The 18,303-nt window shown below is 45.5% G+C and overlaps 2 protein-coding genes across 6 annotated transcripts in view; one reads left to right on the forward strand and one right to left on the reverse strand.

Annotated features, from left to right (window-relative positions):
• Positions 1-4,743: 4,743 nt before the first annotated feature.
• On the reverse strand, positions 4,744-16,374 carry Ankrd16 (ankyrin repeat domain 16). 4 transcript variants are annotated; one of them, XR_009379371.1, is made up of 8 exons: positions 15,397-16,374; positions 14,219-14,439; positions 11,863-11,905; positions 9,346-9,454; positions 8,624-8,785; positions 7,059-7,137; positions 5,149-5,378; positions 4,744-4,990 (listed from the first exon to the last, which is right to left on the reverse strand). XR_009379371.1 is itself a non-coding variant. In XM_059263487.1 (7 exons), exons 1-7 carry the CDS (start codon positions 15,708-15,710, stop codon positions 5,239-5,241), a joined length of 1,068 nt encoding a protein of 355 aa, XP_059119470.1. In that variant the 5' UTR covers positions 15,711-16,374; the 3' UTR covers positions 4,744-5,238. The 4 variants fall into 4 exon arrangements, 3 of the variants coding, with proteins under 3 accessions (XP_059119470.1, XP_059119472.1, XP_059119471.1); XM_059263487.1 differs by having other exon boundaries at positions 4,744-5,378; XM_059263489.1 differs by lacking the exons at positions 4,744-4,990; positions 7,059-7,137 and having other exon boundaries at positions 5,313-5,378.
• Positions 16,375-16,734: 360 nt separating this feature from the next.
• The window catches only part of Fbh1 (F-box DNA helicase 1), a 39,085-nt gene continuing 37,516 nt past the window's right edge, over positions 16,735-18,303 (forward strand). The window contains exon 1 of one of the 2 annotated variants that reach the window (XM_059263491.1): positions 16,735-16,912. Coding sequence is in view for 1 of the 2 variants with exons in the window: in XM_059263490.1 (XP_059119473.1) it covers position 16,884 (1 nt within the window). In the remaining variant the exon portion in view is untranslated. The remainder of the gene's footprint in view (positions 16,913-18,303) is intronic. The other variant, XM_059263490.1, reaches the window with a different exon arrangement.

Consider the following 18,303-nt stretch of genomic DNA (forward strand, 5'->3'; position numbering starts at 1 on the left):
CAATACAGCAAGAACAAATGAAGTTTATATGAAATAACTAATATAGACAATACCAACATGACATATTTAAAAGCAGATCACATAAAATTCTTAGTATAAAGTTAAGGGCAAAATGCACATACTGCCTTGTCTCACCCACACTCATTTTGACCGAAAGAGAAGAATAAGAGTGAGTTACTGTGCCTGTGAGATGCCTCAGCAAGCAGAGGCTCTTGGTGTGTGATTGTTAGCTTCAGCTGTCAACTTGATACAAACCTAGGGGAAAAAGGGACCTCAACTGAAGAACTGGCCAGATCAGAGGGTCCTGTGACCATATCTGTGGGAGCATGCTATGGATCACTAATTGATTACTAATTGATGTAGGAGGGTCCAGCCCACGGTGGGTGATGCCATCCTGAGGCAGGTGGACCCAGGCTGTGGCTGAATGTGCACTTTGGAGCAAGCAGTCAGCTGCCATGGTTTCTGCACCAAGCTCCTGCCTTGAGCTCTGGCTTTGGTTTCCCTCAAAGAGGGAAAGATGTGGGGCTGGAGAGATGGCTCAGTGGTTAAAGAGCACTGACTGCTCTTCCAGAGGACCTGGGTTCAAGTCCCAGCACCCACATGGCAGCTCACAACTGTCTGTAACTCAAGATCTGACATTCTCACACAGTCATACATGCAGCAAGACACCAAGGCAAATAAAAATAAATTAGGAAAAAAAAAAAGAGGGAGAGATGTAAAGTGTAAAGTGAAATAAATCCTTTCATTTCCATGTTGTTCTAGTCATGGTATTTCTCACAGCAACAGGAAAGCAAACTCCACACCCTGCAAGCCTGATGAACTGAGTCAGATCCCTGCATCCCGTCACTGAAGGAGAAAGCGAGGTTCCTCAAAGTTGTTCTCCGACCTCTGTTCGTGTGTGCCTGGAGGCACACTTCCTACACACAATAATAATAAATAAAATAAGTATTTAAGAAAAGAGTGGTTATAACTGAGCGGTGGAATTACTGGTGATTCTGGCTTCCTCCTTTACATTTTCTGTGTTTTAAAGTCTTGAGTCTTAAGGTCTGTGAGAGTAAGACATTTTTCTGGCCTGCCACCTGCTGGTGAACGGCAACAGTCCAGGGTAAACTAAATGCAGCATCTGCTCCCTTCCTTCTGCTCCTGGCCTCTCTGTGCAAGTTTCTCTCATTTCTTAAGCCAGAGTTCTATACCTTTCCCATCTCAAGGTCCATTCTCATTTTGTTTTGTAACGATTGTCTCATGGAATTCCTTTTGTACGGGATCATAGATTAGATCACATATTAGATCTAGCTGTTTTGAAGTGATTGCAGTTTTTATCCATTTCTCTCCCTGATAACTCTGTCCTGGTTGAGCTTAATTAAGATTTACCTAACATGAAGAGAGTTTGCTCTCCGGACCAACAGACAGACCTTGTGGAAGCAGGTTTTATGGGAAGGGTCAGAAGCCCTAGTCAGCGAGGCAAAGTGGCTCTGACCTGTAAACATAGCACTCAAGACAGTGAAGCAGGAGGATCACAATTTGAGGCCAGCCTGGGCTACAGCATAGCCTCAGCTCTGTAATAAAACCTTGTGTCATCAGTGTATTAGTTACTTTTCTTGTTGCAACAAAATGCCTGGTGGAGTTGACTTAAGGAGGGAAAGGTTATTTAGGCTTTCAGTCCAAGGGTATGGACCATGGCAGGAAAAGCATGGCAGTAGGAACTGGAGGCAATTAGTCACACTTCATCCTCCGTCAGGAAGAGAGAGATGGATGGATGCTGCTGCTCAGTCTATTCCTCCCTTTCTCCTTTTCATTCAGTCCAGGACTTCCACCTAAGGAATGATGCCGCCCACAGTTACTGTGGGTCTGTGAGTTCGAGCCTAACCTGGTCTACATAGTGAGTTCCAGGACAGTGAGGGATACATAGTGAGCCCTATCTTTAACAAAAAAAGAATTACTTAACCTGGCAGTCCCTGATAACTTCACAGAGGGTAGTCTGCACAGAGGAGCAGCAATAATGCTGGAGTTTGGGGCAGCAAGATGGTGCCCGTGACTTGAGGCTCCAAATGTCGACTCTTCAAGGGAGTGTGTGTGAGAAAGGCTGCTTGAGACAGAGTAATAACTATCCATAAGTATGAAAGTCAGAGAACAAAATGAGCCAACAGAGGTGAGGGGTTTAGCCCAGCAGCGAGCGTACATTAGGCTCCCAATAAGCACAAATAACTACTATCATGTATTCACTAACGCACTATAGCAAACTTACTCTGCACCAGGACTGCTCTGGGCCCCAGTCCTGACCCAAGCTGGTCAAGTATCAATGGAGGACAGAGACAATTTAAAAAGCTACTCAGCCGGGTGGTGGTGGTGGCGGTGGCGGCGGTGGCGGCGGCGCACGCCTTTAATCCCAGCACTCGGGAGGCAGAGGCAGGCAGATCTCTGTGAGTTCGAGGCCAGCCTGGTCTACAAAGTGAGTTCCAGGGAAGGCACAAAACTACACAGAGAAACCCTGTCTTGAAAAACAAAAACAACAAAAAAAAAGTTACTCAAACTATATGATGTATTTGCTAGCAGTAAATAATAAGAAGAAACCACAAGGTAGGGTTTTTTTTCTAGTTCTATTTTGTTGCTATGATTAAATACCCTGACAAAAAGCAACTCTGAGGAGAAAGATTTATATCAGTTTACAAATTCCAGGTTATAGTCAGTCCATAATTGTACAGTAGTCAAGGTAGGAACTTCAGCTATCCCCTCACATCCAGAATTAAAAGGAGAGAGACATGAACACATCATGCCCACTTGCCTGCTTGTTTATGCTCTGCTCAATTCTCCCCTCTCACACAGTTCAGGACGCCGTCCCCCACCCCAAGGGAATGGTGCTGCCCACAGTGGGCTGGGTTTTCCATATCAATTAATTTTAAGACAATCCCTCATAGACATATCCACTGCAAACCCAATGAAAGCAATCAATCATTAAGACTTCCTTTAAAGGTGACTCTAGGTTGTGTTAACACCTAAGTTGACAATTAAGCTAACCATCACAAAGATGGAAGTATAAAATGCTGAAGAAAGAAATAAAATTTTAGGTAGGGAAGTCTGAGAAAGTAACTCTCAGGGAGAGACCCAAAGGAAATAAAGAAAGTAACTATAATTAGGAGGGAATAATTATTATCATTTGCATCGCTATTAGCCATTTCTAATATAGTATTATAGTGAAAGTGCATTGTTGTCGCATATTATTACTACTTTCTTTGCTACAATTAATGTTGTGATAATCACTGTCATCTCTGGCTCTTGAGTAATTTTTAGCAGTGGCCTACAGTAGTCAAGGTTTATGGAATCTAGGACTAGGAAGGGCAGAAGCAACGTGACACACGGGAGTTAATTATGTGTTCAGAGTAGCAAACAAGAAAGAGATACCAGGCATTACAGCTCATGTTCAAATCTCAGCACTCAGAGCTTAAAATAATTACAAATCTGAGGAGGCTAGCTTCAGGTACAGAGAGGCTTCTGATAGGGAGGAAGGAGAGGGGAGAGAGCAAATGAATGAGAATGAATAGAATGCTTTGTGGGTGTGCTAAGGTTGACCTTTTGCCCCCAACATACATACATAGAATATTACACACCAGGATCATCTTCAGACCCAAAAGGTATTGAAACAAAGAGATCTTTGACACAAGAGAGCATAGTAATCCCACCTCAGATAAGCATAGGTGTATAGTGTATGATGGAGAGATTACAAGAGAAGATTGTGTTTCTACAGGAACATTTATTTGGTGGTCTGAATAGGGATTTGTGAACTTTATAGGAGAATAATTAAGAGGAACTAGAAGTCTTTGCTATTTGTTAAGGCAAGCACAATACTGGAGTGAGGTAGGTGTGTAATAGTACCTGCTGGATTACACTAAACTAATAAGGATTAAATCTTGCTCATGACTGAACTTGTCTATTAAGACAAACAAAAACCCTTGAAGGTTAAAATCTTTTAGCTGGGGCCAGAGGGATGGCTCAGCTCAGTGGTTAAGAGTGTTTGGGTGGGAGCTCTACCTCAACCCCTGGCACCCTGGCATCCATACATCCAAAGAGTCTGGAATGTTCTGGTGGAAGATCTACCTCAACTCCCCTCCCTTATCTCTTTCCCCAAACCCGCCCCTTCAAAGCCCACCAAACACAGCTCCTCCCTCAGAGATGCTCAAGACCACTTCCACAGGGTATATAAGCTGCATACCAGAAAACAGACAAGTGGTTCTCTGGTCTCTCATTCCTGTTTCCTTGCTGGGGGGCTGAGAATCACCCAGAATGCTTTACCCATTAAACCAGGGCTTTTTCTAATTCAGTCTGATTTGGTTTGATTTGGATTGCTGTGTCTGTGGAGAGGCTTATTGGGGTTCAAAAACCTTATCAAAGAGAGTACTGGCTGTTCTTCCAGAGGACCTGAGGTTTGATTCCCAGCACCCACACGGAGGCTCACAACTATCTGTAACTCCAGCCCCAGCGATCTGACAGCCTCTTTTGGCTGTGAAAGGCATCATCTGGCATGCATATGGCACAAAGACATACATGCAGGCCAAATATCCACAAGCATCAAAACAAAACAAAAACAACCTTAGTTCAACTAGCAGTAATGAGAATACCAAAAGGTGTCCATCAATTCCCTATAAATGTTGTTATAAGTGGGTAAAGCATGCATACCATCACGAACGGCCAAACAATGAAACCAAATGGCCACATAAAAGCTAGGAAGGAAAAGAATAAAATGGCCAATTATGTTTTACAGCTTGAGTAAACAGCAATTTACATTTTAGTTTTATTACATTTTCATATATTTAAAGAAGGCTATGTTATATTCATTCACATTACATATTTCAAACCTAGGGGTACGCAGGACACGATGTTTAATCTCACTCCACCTGAAGGGCAGAAGAAACAAAATATGGGGCTGGTGATGTAGCTCAGTGGCACGGTACTTGCTTGGCATGTGCAAGGCTCTGATTTCAATCCCCAGTACAGTCTAAAAAAGAAAAAAAAAAAAAAAAGAAAAGGCTGTGTTCAAGATCGTACAACATGCCAGGAATCCAGAGTCCTGGTCATCTGGCAAGTCTTCCAGCAGAGGAACATGAAGATGGGACAGCAGAAGGAGACGAAAACACTGGCTGAGAAGCAACTCACTCATTTGTCAGTAACTGAAAAAGCAGGATGTGAATTACCATGGACTTTATTGCCTCCTTCTTCAAACATCCTTATGATTTCACGGTGTGGTCAAAAGTCCTGAAGGATATCTATACTCTTTGTGAGTTGCTGGGCCAGGGTGCCTGTTAGGTCTTCAGAATCCTTCAGTCCTGACTGCAGGAGGAACTTGGTGCAAGCCACATGCTGACCTGCACAGGCCAGATGCAGGGCTAAAGGGAGACAAAAACGGTCTATGCTCAGAACATGCACTGCATTCAGAAAAAACAATGGATTGTGCAGAGTTTACTTTTATTTAGTTAGAGTGTGAATATGTGTGCATGTGCATCTGTCACAGTGCACGTGGAGAGGGAGGTCAGGGGACAATGTGCAGGAGTTGGCTCTCTTTCACTATGTGGGATAAAACACAGATTACCAGGCTTGCCTTCAAGTGCTCTCACCCACTGAGCCACCTTGCCAGGTACCCACTTACATAGATTTTACCCTTCCATAACCTACCCATGACAGCCTACATTGGATCACAATTCAAACCTGACTGGGTTGAAAACATTTCTAAAGAAAACAAACCTGCTAGGTGTGATGGCACCCACATTTTTTTTTTTTTTCTTTTTCAGAGCTGAGGACCGAACCCAGGGTCTTGTGCTTGCTAGGTAAGCGCTCTACCACTGAGCTAAATCCCCAACCCTGGCACATACATTTAATCCTAGCAAATGGGAGGCAGATCTTTGTGAGTTCCCAGACAACCAGAGCTCATAGAGAGACCCCGTCTCAAAAAAAAAAAAAAAAAAAAAGAAATCACAAAGGATATAAGAAGTTTTTCTACTTAACAGGGAACAGGAGGAGACTGATTCTCCCTAAACTCACTCTCATGTGCTATTTAAATATGGTTTTAATGGCACGCAAAAATTCCTCAGTGTTTTGCTGAATTACCATGAATTAGGATGTAGTGATAAAAATCTGCTGACCAATCTTTCTGCTCGACATGTAGAAATTAGCACTAAAAGGTTGGGTGTGCTGTGAATCCAAGTGTGTCCTGCTGCCTGGTCTTGAGGACCAAGTTCAGAGCCCTGACTAGACTAGCAGCAGCTATCCCCTACGACCTGCAAGTGACAGTGGGTCATTCGTGAGTCTTTCAAGCCTCAAGATGCCACTGAACCCTATGAGATGACCTTTGGCTCCAAGAATACTAACTGGTTTATTCTAAAGTCAAGTTTAAAGGATCGGCTCTGGACAGCACTGGGGATGCAGCTCAATGGTAGATCTACCCGGGCCTGGGGCTTGGTCTCCAGTACACGAAGAAAAAGAGAAGCCCTCTGAGACTATAGCTCTGGACCCTAAATTTATATAATAGTCCTTATGGACAGATAGAAATTCTTTCGTCTCACAGATACACATAAAAATAAATAAGTAAATCTGGGGGGGAAACCCACACAAACCAACCAACCATAGTAACAGGGTAGTGGTTAGTATCCATCATCATAATCATGATGTCGACCAGTTGTGGTGGCGCACACCTTTAATTCCAAAATTCAGCAGGCAGAGGCAAGTGGATCTCTGTGAGTTTGAGGCTGGCCAGGTCTACATATAAGGGGCTGAAGGGAAGGCTCAGCAGTTATGAGCACTGGCTACTCTTCCAGAGGACCCAGGTCCGATTCCCAGCATCCACATCATGGCACACAACCTTCTGTAACTCCAGTTCAAGGGGATCCAACACCCTCTTCTGGCTTTCATAGGCACCAGGCAAAAGCTATTTTAGGAAGAGACTGTTTGGTTGTCATGGCTAGGGACTGAATGTAGGGCATGTACACAATAGGTAAGAGCTCACCACTGAGGTGCTAAACCTACATCAAAGCTTCCAACTAAAAAGTACCCGAGTCATTTGCATTCCATACCTGAGCGATTTCTTTCATCTTTAGAGTTGATGTCTGCACCCAGGGATAACAGAGTTTGAACTGTGCTCGTCTGTCCTTCCTGAGTGTTGAAATAGATGCATTACCGCTGTGATGAGGACAAAAGCGAACCTTTAAAAACCATCTCTAGTGCTCATCAGAAACTCTTCCTGAGGCAGCCAACTGCAAATACTGAATCTTCCTGTCTTAAGGAAGAGTTACATCATCCATGATTCTCACATGAATCGTTAAATATTTGTAACATTCAGTTATCAGGATGGATAATGCGATTAGGTTTCCATCAAGGTCAGCAGTACAAAGCCTTGTGGTTTATATAGAACTCACAATTCCAAAATTTCCCAAGCATATGAACTCTTTGTTAAAATCTTTAAGGCAGAGGGGAATTGAGGCTCTCAGAAGAGACCACTACTATAGCTAGCATCATTCACGCAGTAATTTATACACATGTGTCTAGCCAGTCAGCTCATTACAAACTAGTGAGACTTTAAAAAAAAATCAAGATTTCAGATTCAGCCTTTCTACGGAGGAAATGTTCATGGACTGAGCCCTCAGTCCATTCATGTACCTATCCCTTGTATTCAGGGGAAGTGCAGTGGGGATTTTTGGTCAGAAAACATGTACTCTCGTTTCTAGAAAACCAAATAAAGGCACTTGGCTTTTAAACAATAATAAGAAAGGTTCCTAAAAGAGCCTTTTCTTTAGTGAAATATTTATGCACATCCTTAATGTTTTGCACATTGGAGAGACCAGTAGATGCAATTTCTTTGTGCTAGTTAAAGAGATTTTAGCCGGGCGGTGGTGGCGCACGCCTTTAATCCCAGCCAGGCGGATCTCTGTGAGTTCGAGGCCAGTCTGGACTACCGAGTGAGTCCCAGGAAAGGTGCAAAGCTACACAGTTCAATATAAAAAAGAGCTACAAATTTCACAGAATGAATCTTTGCTCATTTGTTCATTTTTAGCAAGTTACTTTATTTGTGGTGTGTGTGTGTGTGTGTGTGTGTGTGTGTGTGTGTGTGTGAACACACGTACGAAGGTGCCTGTTAAGGCCAGAAGAGGATGTCAGATCCCCTGGAGCTGGAGTTACAGGCAGTTGTGAGCTGCCTGATGTAGGTTCTGGAACTCTGCAAGAGCAGCAAGCACATGTAACACTGAGCTCTCTCTCCAGCCCCCTATTTATTTATTTTTAATAGAAAATATTTAACTTTGCTATACCAAAGTGGAGTTCCACAGTTTGCTTTCAGACACTTAAGAGACAACTGAAAAGGCCTTCATTACCCTCCAACATCGTCATGGTTTTCAATAACATTCCTGAAAATAAGAGTACAGAAAGCCCAAGTAGTACATAGAATTAAGAGTTCTCCTCTCTCCATTTTTGCCTAGACATCAAAAATGTCATGTTTCCATTTAAAGAGATTGAAAGATTCAGAATCACAAATATCTCAGGAATAGAGGGTACAGAGGGAGCCAAAGATGCCAAGACCACAAGAGCTGTCTATCCCCGGAGCAGCAAGCCTCAGGAAGAAATGCTGTCATGAGAAGCAACTGACCTTGGCTGCATAATGAAGTGCTGTTAGCTGGGTTGACTTTGCTCTCACATCTACATCAATGCCAAGACTGGACACCAGGAATCGTATGGCTTCATCCTGCCCAGTGACTGCTGCCCGGTGTAGAGCCTGGGCCCCCAGACTATCTTCAGCTGAAGAGCAAGCCTAGTAGGCAGGAAAGAGGAGCATCGTAAAAAGCAGAGGAATCTGGTCCATAGTCCTGCAGATGTTCTGGTGTAGCTTAACTGTCTGTGCAGTTCTTCTGGGCAGAGCACATGATTTCTTCCCGATTTTCAAAGCATTTGAACTAAAACGTGGTCAAGTCAATGCTCTGGCTATAGTGCCTTAAGCTCTGTCAGGACAATTTGTTGCTACTACTTTCAAAGTGACAATGTTCAGTGAATCCATAATTTTCTAACTGCTCTATGTATGGTGGATTATTGGATCCTCCCTGGATCAAGTCCAAGGTTCTGAGCATGCTACTTTACTTTGAGCTCCAACCCTAGCATCATTCAATCCTTGTAACGAACTTTCCGAAGAAATTACATTTTGTCACAATTTTAGAGAGGGGAATGCTAATGCATGTATGTTTACAGAGGTCAAAGGTGGAGAAACTCAGGAGCCAGGATTTGAAACCAGCAAATGAATAATGATGTATCATTATCCCCAGATCTAAAATTTCTAAGGAAGAACTAAGGGAAAAAGCAAAACCACTTTATTTATACCTTGTGTTTTTCAAGGAGCAGCTTGGCTATGTTAACATGGCCACACTGAATTGCATCCATGAAGGGCGTGACGCCACAGTTATCTCTACAGTCTGGTTCATAGTGACACCTAGAGTCAAATCCAAACATGACAGAACCGTGAATATTCACCATTTCAAACCCAAGACAGGTAGATGACTCGATGATCTGCAGGGAGGCTGTATGCCTTACAGACGACCTGGGACAGTCTGGAGCTGTCTTTCTTTTATCGCTTTAGCATCTGAACCGAGTTCCACATCTTCAGGACCTTCCTCTTTTAACTTTCTCATCACATCAGCTGGAGCTTTGGTTTCTTCAGTTTCTCAGCTTGGAAGCTTTGTTGTCACCCTTACTAACTTTTTCTTCTCTTTCCCAAACAATTACCTAAATATAATTCTGCAACCAGGCTACTTAAAACATCTATATCCTCCTCTCCATCTCCACTTTCACCCCTATGCACACGCAGGGTGACTGACAAGAGCCTCCGAATGCTCTTCTTATCATGACCCTTGCCTCCCCTTCCCCTGCCCCGATTCTCCAGAGCAACCACAGCCATCTTGCTTCTCCTGCCTCAGTCTCTGGAGGGCTGGAATTACAGATGTGTGCCACAGCATGTAGCTTTTTAATTCTAGGGTTCCATGGAATTATTTATACACACTGTCTTCTTCATTACCCTATGAAGGCCACTAGCGAAGAGCTTTGTTTATTTCATTACCCAGACCTAACACACAAAGGCTACTGAAAAGTATTTCTTCAGTGAAGAGTATTTACAAATTTGCAGAAAAGCAAATATGTCCCATCTGTGGTTCTAAGTGCTTGACAAATGTTTTTAGGATCCAGGGTTCAATGCTCTTTGCTTTGACCCATTATCTTTTCCACTTCTCACTTCTCATCACCATTCATATGTTGCAAAGCCTCACATTGTTTTCTGGTCCACCTTGTCTCTGCCTTCTTGAACTCTGCTTTGATCTCTCACACATATACAACTACCTCACTTGTTCCAAGGTGAAATTCTTTGTTTTTGTTTTGTTTTGTTTTTCGAGACAGGGTTTCTCTGTGTAGCTTTGCGCCTCTCCTGGAACTCACTTGGTAGCCCAGGCTGGCCTCGAACTCACAGAGATCCGCCTGGCTCTGCCTCCCGAGTGCTGGGATTAAAGGCGTGCGCCACCACCGCCCGGCTCCAAGGTGAAATTCTTAAGCCTCCCAACCCTGCTCCTCTTTCAGGGTTCAACGTCTCAGCGAGTGGCACAGGTGCCACACTGTGAAAGGCATCCTTGATGTTCCCTTGCTCCTCCTTTATTTTAAGGCCTTGAATATGCTAGGCAAGCATTCTACCTCTGAGCTACATTCCCAGGCCCTCTCAGACCCTTTTCATCAAATTATGCGCCTATTCCTATTGATTCGACTTTTTAAAGATACCCTTCAATCCGCCTCTTCCTTCTTGCCTTAGTCACTGTTCTATTGCTGTAAAGACAACTCTTTATGAAAGAAATCATTCAATTGAGGGCCTGCTTATAGTTTCAGATGTTTAGTCTACCATCATCATGGTAGGAGCATGGTGGCATGCCCAGGCAGGCACTGGAACAGTAGCTGAGAGTTACATCCTGATCCCTAGGCAGAGAGAGCCTAGGCCTGGCATCTTTGGCTTTTGAATCCTCAAAGCCCACCCCCAGGGACACACTCCCTCCAACAAGGCCACACCCCCTAATACTTCTAATCTTCCCTCCCTGGTGACTAACTAGTATTTAAATATAAGGGGGCATTCTTATTCAAACCACCACACTTTCTAGACTCATCTCTTCAGCCCAACTACCATCACTTCTCTCCTGTTTCACTTCATCAACCTAAGGGGCAATTTCACAGAAACCTTTTCCCATCCCAGGTTCATTTATATTTTGCAACTCGGTGGTGCTTGAAAACTGCTGATTTCTTATGACCCTTGGCTTCAAAACCCTTCACCAAGGGGCCTGGAGAGAAAGTTCAGCAGTGATTAGTATTTGTTGCTCTTCCAGAGGACCTGGGTTTGATTCCCTCTGACACCCTCTTCTGGCTGCCACAGGCACCAGGCATGCATATGGTGTAGAGACATGCATGCAAGCAAAACATTCAGATACATAAAATGAACACAATGGTCTATAGCATCCATATTCTATACTGCTTAGACTTCAACATATCCCTAACTATTACCAGTCTCTCAAATGTGCTATCCTTTCTCTTGGTGCAAAAAACCCCCTTGGCCTTCACACACAACTGTTATTTTCCCTTCAGGTGAACAGCTTTGGCTGTGCTGGTGCCGAAACATTATTTATTTCTTCAGTCTTTACTAATTTACACTGGGTCTTCCTATCGCATACTCCTATGGGGAATCTGAATTCCTTGCAATGCTCATTAGTACATGGCCCTGTTCTGTTGTGGACACTGAGCTCTCTACATAAAAGGAAAACTAACTCCTTGTTATAACGAAGAAATATTTTCACCAATTTACCATGCTATTCTTACCTATCAAGAAGCTCTTGTACTGCTTCGAAACAGCCATGCATCGCTGCAGGGAAAAGAATGGAGACAATTAGAACTTTTTAGTGTATACTTGAAACTTTCTTGGCTGGTGTGGTGGTTTGAATGGCCCCCAAAGGGAGTGGCACTATTAGGAGGTGTGACCTTGTTGAAGAAAGTGTGTCAGTCACTGTGGGGGTGGGTTTTGAGTTCCTCTATGCTCAAGCAACTCCCAGTGTCATAGACCATTTCCTGGTGCCTTCTGATCAAGATGTAGCCAGCACCATGTCTGCCTGCAAACCGCCATGTCTTGCCATGATGATAATGGACTAAACCTCTGAAACTGTAAGCCACCACCTCAATTAAATGTTTTTCCTTTATAAGAATTGCCGTGATAATGGTGTCTTCACAGCAATAGAAACTCTAACAGCTGGGGAGGTAACTCATTGGCCAAACCCTGGCCTAGGATGTGCAAAATCCTTGGTTTTATCCCAGTACAATGAATAAATAATTAAAAACAAGCCCATTGGTGGTGGTGCATGCCTCTGATCCCAGCACTTGGGAGTCAGGGGTAGGCAGATCTCTTTGAGTTTGAGGCCAGCCTGGTCTACAGAATGAGTTCCAAGACAAGACAGCCAGAGCTGTTACACAGAGAAACCCTGTCTCAAAAAAACAAAATAAATTAATTAATTAAATTAAAAACAAAACAAAAAAACAAGCAAAATTCTTTCTCTTGGCTTTAAAAAATTTTGCTTTGGCCGGGCGGTGGTGGCGCACGCCTTTAATCCCAGCACTCGGGAGGCAGAGCCAGGCGGATCTCTGTGAGTTCAAGGCCAGCCTGGGCTACCAAGTGAGTTCCAGGAAAGGCGCAAAGCTACACAGAGAAACCCTGTCTCGGGAAAAAAAAAAAAAAAAAAAAAAAAAAAAAAAAAAAAAAAATTTTGCTTTGTATTTATTTATTCAATTTTCCGTGTATAACTGTTTTGCTTGCATGTTTGTATGTGTACCACACGTATGAATTATCCCACAGATGTCAAAAGAGGGTGATGGATCCCTTGAAAATTGGGATCTAGAGTTAGACACTGTTGTGAGCCACCATGTGGGTGGTGGGAACTGAACCCCGTCCTTTGGAAGAACAGTAGTGTTCTTAACTGTTGAGCCATCTCTTCAGTCACATCTGCCCTGGTCTTCTCACAGAAGGAAAACCTATAATAGGTAATGTTACTGTCCTATCCAAAGGGAAAAAAAAACCCAACCAAATAAATGATAAAGAATGATGTTTTGAGCACTTTCACGGTAAACTTCCAATTTTAAACTTATCTCCCCACTTTAGTGCTGGAAGTTTCAAAGGCTGGTGTAGTCTCTTGCCAGAAAACTGCAAAAACATTTTGAAGGTAACCTATTTAATAGTAATCTATGAAAATTATCCAGAAATTTACTCCTTCTACTTAAGATACCTATTCTCAACAGAAAAGGTTCTATCTGGCCTCCATTTATTTTGGGTGAGTGACAGATCAGTGACTATTTCTCCAAGGGAATATTTTGGGGAGTGCATATGATGGGAGCTAGGCAAGCATTTTATGAACTAGATGGACTTTTCCTACTTACTCAAAAAGTTTTAGAAAGGATCCCTTGGTCCATAAGTGCTGGCTGTGGCTGGAGAACAAGCAGGTGCTTGTTCCTAGACAGTACAGACTGCATCATATTTCAGATACTGATTTTTAGAGATAGTATCAGCTCAGTATCCTAATTCAATGAATTGCCTCTTAGACTAAGAATTATCTTCCAAATTTCTCTCTCTGGGGGGAAGGATATTGGGGGGTTTGAGACAGGGTCTCCCATCATTGCCCAGCTGGCCTTAAACTTGCATGGATCTTGTTGCCTCAACCTCCTGAGGGCTAGAACTAGAGGCATGCGCCACACTGCCTGGCTTATTTTCCAACTCTGTTTCAGACTTTTGAGCCCATTATCTACACATTCCACACTAATTTTGCTTTTTGCCAAGACTACAGCATGGTATCATCACCATTGTGAAAAGCTAAGAAGGACATTTGCTCAAACACAAACCAAGTTCTTTAACCAGGGTCACAGACTTTGGCAGGGACAGAGCTGGCTTACCATCTAACTGACCAGGAAGGGTAAATACGACAGATACACTCGAAAGTTGGACTAACACAGTGACACAGAGCCGAGGGCTCCATCACTTTACAACCTTATAGTCTGCCAAGAAATCCCAAGATGCTCTGATACTTGCCCTCTGGTTTCCCAAATCCTCCATTCCCCTGGCAGATGACTTGAACTACAAAGTGCAGGCAGCACTGGGGTGAAACCAACTGCAGACAGAGGTGACTGCAGGGTATACCTGCAGTGTGTAAAGGAGTTCTTCTAATTTTGCTCTCTGTTTTCCAAGCATCCGGGCAGACAGTGAGCAAGTACTGGAGGACCACAGGGTCGCCTTCTCTACTGGCAATGTGGAAACTGTTCCAGCCATCCTTGTTCTTCAGGAGCGGATTGGCGCCGTGTTCCACAAGGACCCGGATCACTTCAAGGTTCTTCCTTGTACAAGCCATCATCAGAGGAGTCCTAAGGTCAACCAGGATGGAAAGGAGCTGAGGCATTTGGAAGAATCCAGGCCTTCAGGGAATGTATGTCTTTGGTACAGTCGGAAAACCTAGAGGAGTCTGGGGGGTGGGGGTGGGGGCAGGAAAACAGCTTAGACTGTCAGCCTGACTTCTCTGAGGTCTGTGGAGAAATAACAAGGAGACACTGATTCTGAATGCGCATCCACAGGAGTAGGTTATCTGAGAGGCAAAAACTGTTTATGAGCCAAGCAGAGGACTGACATAAACCACAGATAACCCTCAAGATACAGTGGAACTACTTTACAATAGCGAAGGAGATGCACTTTTAATTATATGGTGCTTTCCTGTCCTTGAGGAGCTGAGATCAAACTCAGGGGCTCATGCACGCCAGGAGGCTGCACCACCTCTGATGTATTTCCCAGCCCTTATGTTTTGACAGATTTGAAATAACTTGGAAGGCAGGAACTTCATTAAGTTAGGAGCCTAAAAAAGTTAACAGGCTCCCAGACATAGTACAAAAAAGATGCCAATCTAGCAGCAAATGAAAGTGATTTGTGCGGTGGAAGAGTATCACCAACATTCTTGCTGGTGGCCGTGCAACGCTCGATGTGACAAAACTGCATAGAGCTCAACATGCAATGCATGTGCCACTGAAACCCATCCACTGCAGTCTTGTCAATTAAAATAATGCAACCATGAACAAGTACTTTAGCAAGATGTCTCCGGAAGAACACATCCTGGGCACATGAGTAATACAATTCATCCGTTAACCATTTGATTATATTTCTATACTCTCTCAACGCGAAGTAATTGTTCTAATCCAGGAAGAAAGGAAGGTTGGCGTGAGAATTAGAAACCGAGGAAAGTTATACGTCTAGCGGACACACTGAAAAATACACGAAAATTTGCGATTCCTCGGAGAGTGGCGATGTAGCTTTTCTGGACTCCGGGCACCTACCAGTCGGCCTTCTTCAAGGAGTCCACGGCTGCACCTCGGTCCAAGAGGTAGCACACGCAGTCCCGGTGGCCCATAGAGGCAGCTTCGTGCAGAGGCCGCTTGTAGTCTCGGTTGGCAGCCTCGATGTCCATACTCCAAGCCTCCACTAGATAAGCTAGGATGTCCAGGCGCCCGTGGCGGGCCGCACAGTGGAGAAGGGTGTCCCCGGCTGGCCCCTGGCAACCTCTGGCTACCTCCAGCTCCTCTTTCAGAGCGCGCAGCCGGCCCTCCTGCACCAGCCTGCAGAGGCGCCTGGGATCCCCAGGCGGAGCCATCGTCCGGGACCAGGCGTGACAAAAGTAGGAGGAAGACGGAGCTCCAGTCCTCCTAAACACAGACTAGTGCAAAGATAGGTTGGGCGAAGGTGAGAGATGGTTAGGGCTTCCGCTTCCTCCACGTGACCGTTCTCCTGGACGCCCCGCCCCCCAGCGGGATTCTGTTTGCTAGCGACTTTATGCCTCCAGCCCTGGTTTCAAAGTCACAATTCCCAATGTGAAATGGTGTCTCCTCAGGCGACCGGACCGACAACAAAGCACGCTCATAGGTCATTCCTGGTAACCGCGCTCCAAACATGCGAAGTCGTCAGGGTGGGGCCTTGGGTTCTCGGAGCCCGGGCAGTTTAGGGTAAAGGTATGCATGCACCTGACATCCTGGAGCTGTCCTCTGCACCCGAGTCATCTGCCGACGAAAGACCTAACAGAATGCATTGCGCCGCTGTACCGCAAAGCCCTGAAGTGGAATAGAGGGACTTAGCAGCCTGACCTCGCACCGTACGGCTCTCCACCGTACAGGCTATGGAGGTGTCTGCCGGGCTGCAGAGCCGGGGTCTTGGGCTGCTCCGGTGGTAGCTGCAAGAGGCAGCGAGGCCGGCTCTCTACAGCCGAGGGCACGCTGCCTACCACCCTGGAGCCTACCGGGCTCACGTGTGCTGTGGGGATGGCTGCCCAGGCTCCCAACAGCAGGGTTTCCGGGACCTCTCAGAGGTGGGACAGTGTCCCCGTGCTCCGCCCGCTCCTCACCCAATCCGCAGCCGACCCCAGCCCCCTCCCCGCCCGCTGCTGCCGCCTCAGCCCCCACGGGAACCCAGAGAGCTCGAAGGAACTCTGGGAAAGTTTCCTTCGCCTCCCCCGCGCCAGCGGAAGCACCGACGGGGCGTGGCCCAGTTCCTTGAGCCACGCCCTCTCCCGCCTCGCGTACGGATTGGCTCTAGGAGCCGTCTGTCCGCGTGCCCCTCCAGTTCCGAGTTTTGACTGGTTCAGGGGTCCGTCCGTCGTCTCCGGCGGAGGGTGCATCTTGGCAGCGAAGGGGCGGAGCTCGCGGAGGAAGTCTGCAGTCGTCTCTGCTCGCAGTCTGAGCCGAAGGAGGGGCTTGCTGGTCGGGGAAAGGCTGGACGTCCAGGGGCACCGGCCGGATGGTGGCGGCGGCGGGGTCCTGGGCCGGGCCGCCATAGTGCGTGAGACCGTGGACTTGGCGTGGGGTGCGAGCCGGGCAAACTTCACCTTGTGGGGCTCAGCGCAGGGGTCTCGGCCTTGGGGGTGGGGCCCGAGCTGAGGGTGGATGGAGGAGCTGGCCGCGCCCGCAATGGTCAGGTGTGGGCCTGCTGCTGGAGGCCGGGAGCTCTCTGCAGACCGGTGCCCCCACGTCGCTCCCGGAGGCTCCAGAAGGGGCAGCACTCGAGAAGTAGCCTCTGCTGCTGGCAAGCCTGACTTGTCTACACTGTAATGTTTTTGACCTTGGGCGAGTCATTGTATTCTGCTCCCGACGTTTGTGTTTGCCTTGGTAGCCTTCCAACCCCTCACCTGAACAAGTGATGATTCAGGGAACATAAGGCCTGGGGGCTTTTGGAGGGGCTCATTGAGATCCGAGCAAGCTTTGTTGGACTCTTTTCGAGGAACTGGACATTTAACCTAATGATGTTTTTGTTTGTTTGGGGAGTAAAATGGAAGTCGCTACTGTCATGCTTAAAAACAATTTCTCTGCGTTTGGCACTGGACTCTTGGTTCACAAAGTGCTTGCCATTGTTTATTCCATAAGCGGCCCATAGGCAGCATTCTGGTTTTAGAGGCGAGGACATTGAAGCCTAATGAAGTTAGTGATTTATACTGTGTATTGGAAAGTTGAGGCATCTGGTAGTTTCAAACTTTTTGCCACTTTGCATGATATATGGTTTTAGTTCTCAACATTTGGGAGACTTAAGTAGGAAGACCTTGAGTTTGAGGCTAGTCTGGGCTACCTACTCCTTCCTTACAAATGATGGGGTTTTGCCTTATAGCTCTAGTTTCCCATCCTTTAAACAAAACTGAGACCCGTGGTTCACAAAAGGATGAAATATTTGAAATCCAGGATAATTGGCTAGTGTTCCAAATAAGATTCTGCCTCTCCTTTGCTTTATGAATTTGCTTTGTGGTATGTTTTCCTTTGGGGAACTAGTTATTGCTTTGTGAATCTGCCCCACCGCCCTTGTGACCTTCTGGAGAGGAGTGGGTATTTGTACTCTAATTTATGAATAGGGCTGTTGCTGCTCTCTCAGTCTGGTCGAGCTGTCCATTTCTTTAGTTTGTGGCCTGGCCTTTACTGTCTCAATTCCCTTGTAGCTGTCATTGGAATTGGAATTTTCTACCTGACTTTTGCTGTATTTCATGGATCTGTGGCACTTGGGTGTCATAATCGAAGAACCCATCCTTTAACATGTCTCCTGACTTGTGAATACATAAAACTATTTGAATTCTAATTTCAAATCTGTTACTGTCTTTTTTCTTCTATTTTTCTATCCCTTCCAGGCTGACTTTAGTTTAGAGACAAACGGAGATTCTGTCTTTGCTGTTCTGGCTGTGAAATAACTTCTGGAAATTTATCACCAAAGCCAAC

Source organism: Peromyscus eremicus, chromosome 5 (genome assembly GCF_949786415.1).
Source record: "Peromyscus eremicus chromosome 5, PerEre_H2_v1, whole genome shotgun sequence".
NCBI classification, from domain to species: domain Eukaryota; kingdom Metazoa; phylum Chordata; class Mammalia; order Rodentia; family Cricetidae; genus Peromyscus; species Peromyscus eremicus.

Coding starts and splice junctions, on each gene's coding strand:
- Ankrd16 (XM_059263487.1), bottom strand. CDS start 15,710: ATGGCTCCGCCTGGGGATCCCAGGCGCCTCTGCAGGCTGGTGCAGGAG. Junction 11,906..14,218: donor AACTCCTTTACACACTGCAG/GTATACCCTGCA, acceptor TTTTCCCTGCAG/CGATGCATGGCTGTTTCGAA. Junction 9,455..11,862: donor GTACAAGAGCTTCTTGATAG/GTAAGAATAGCA, acceptor ATTTGACTCTAG/GTGTCACTATGAACCAGACT.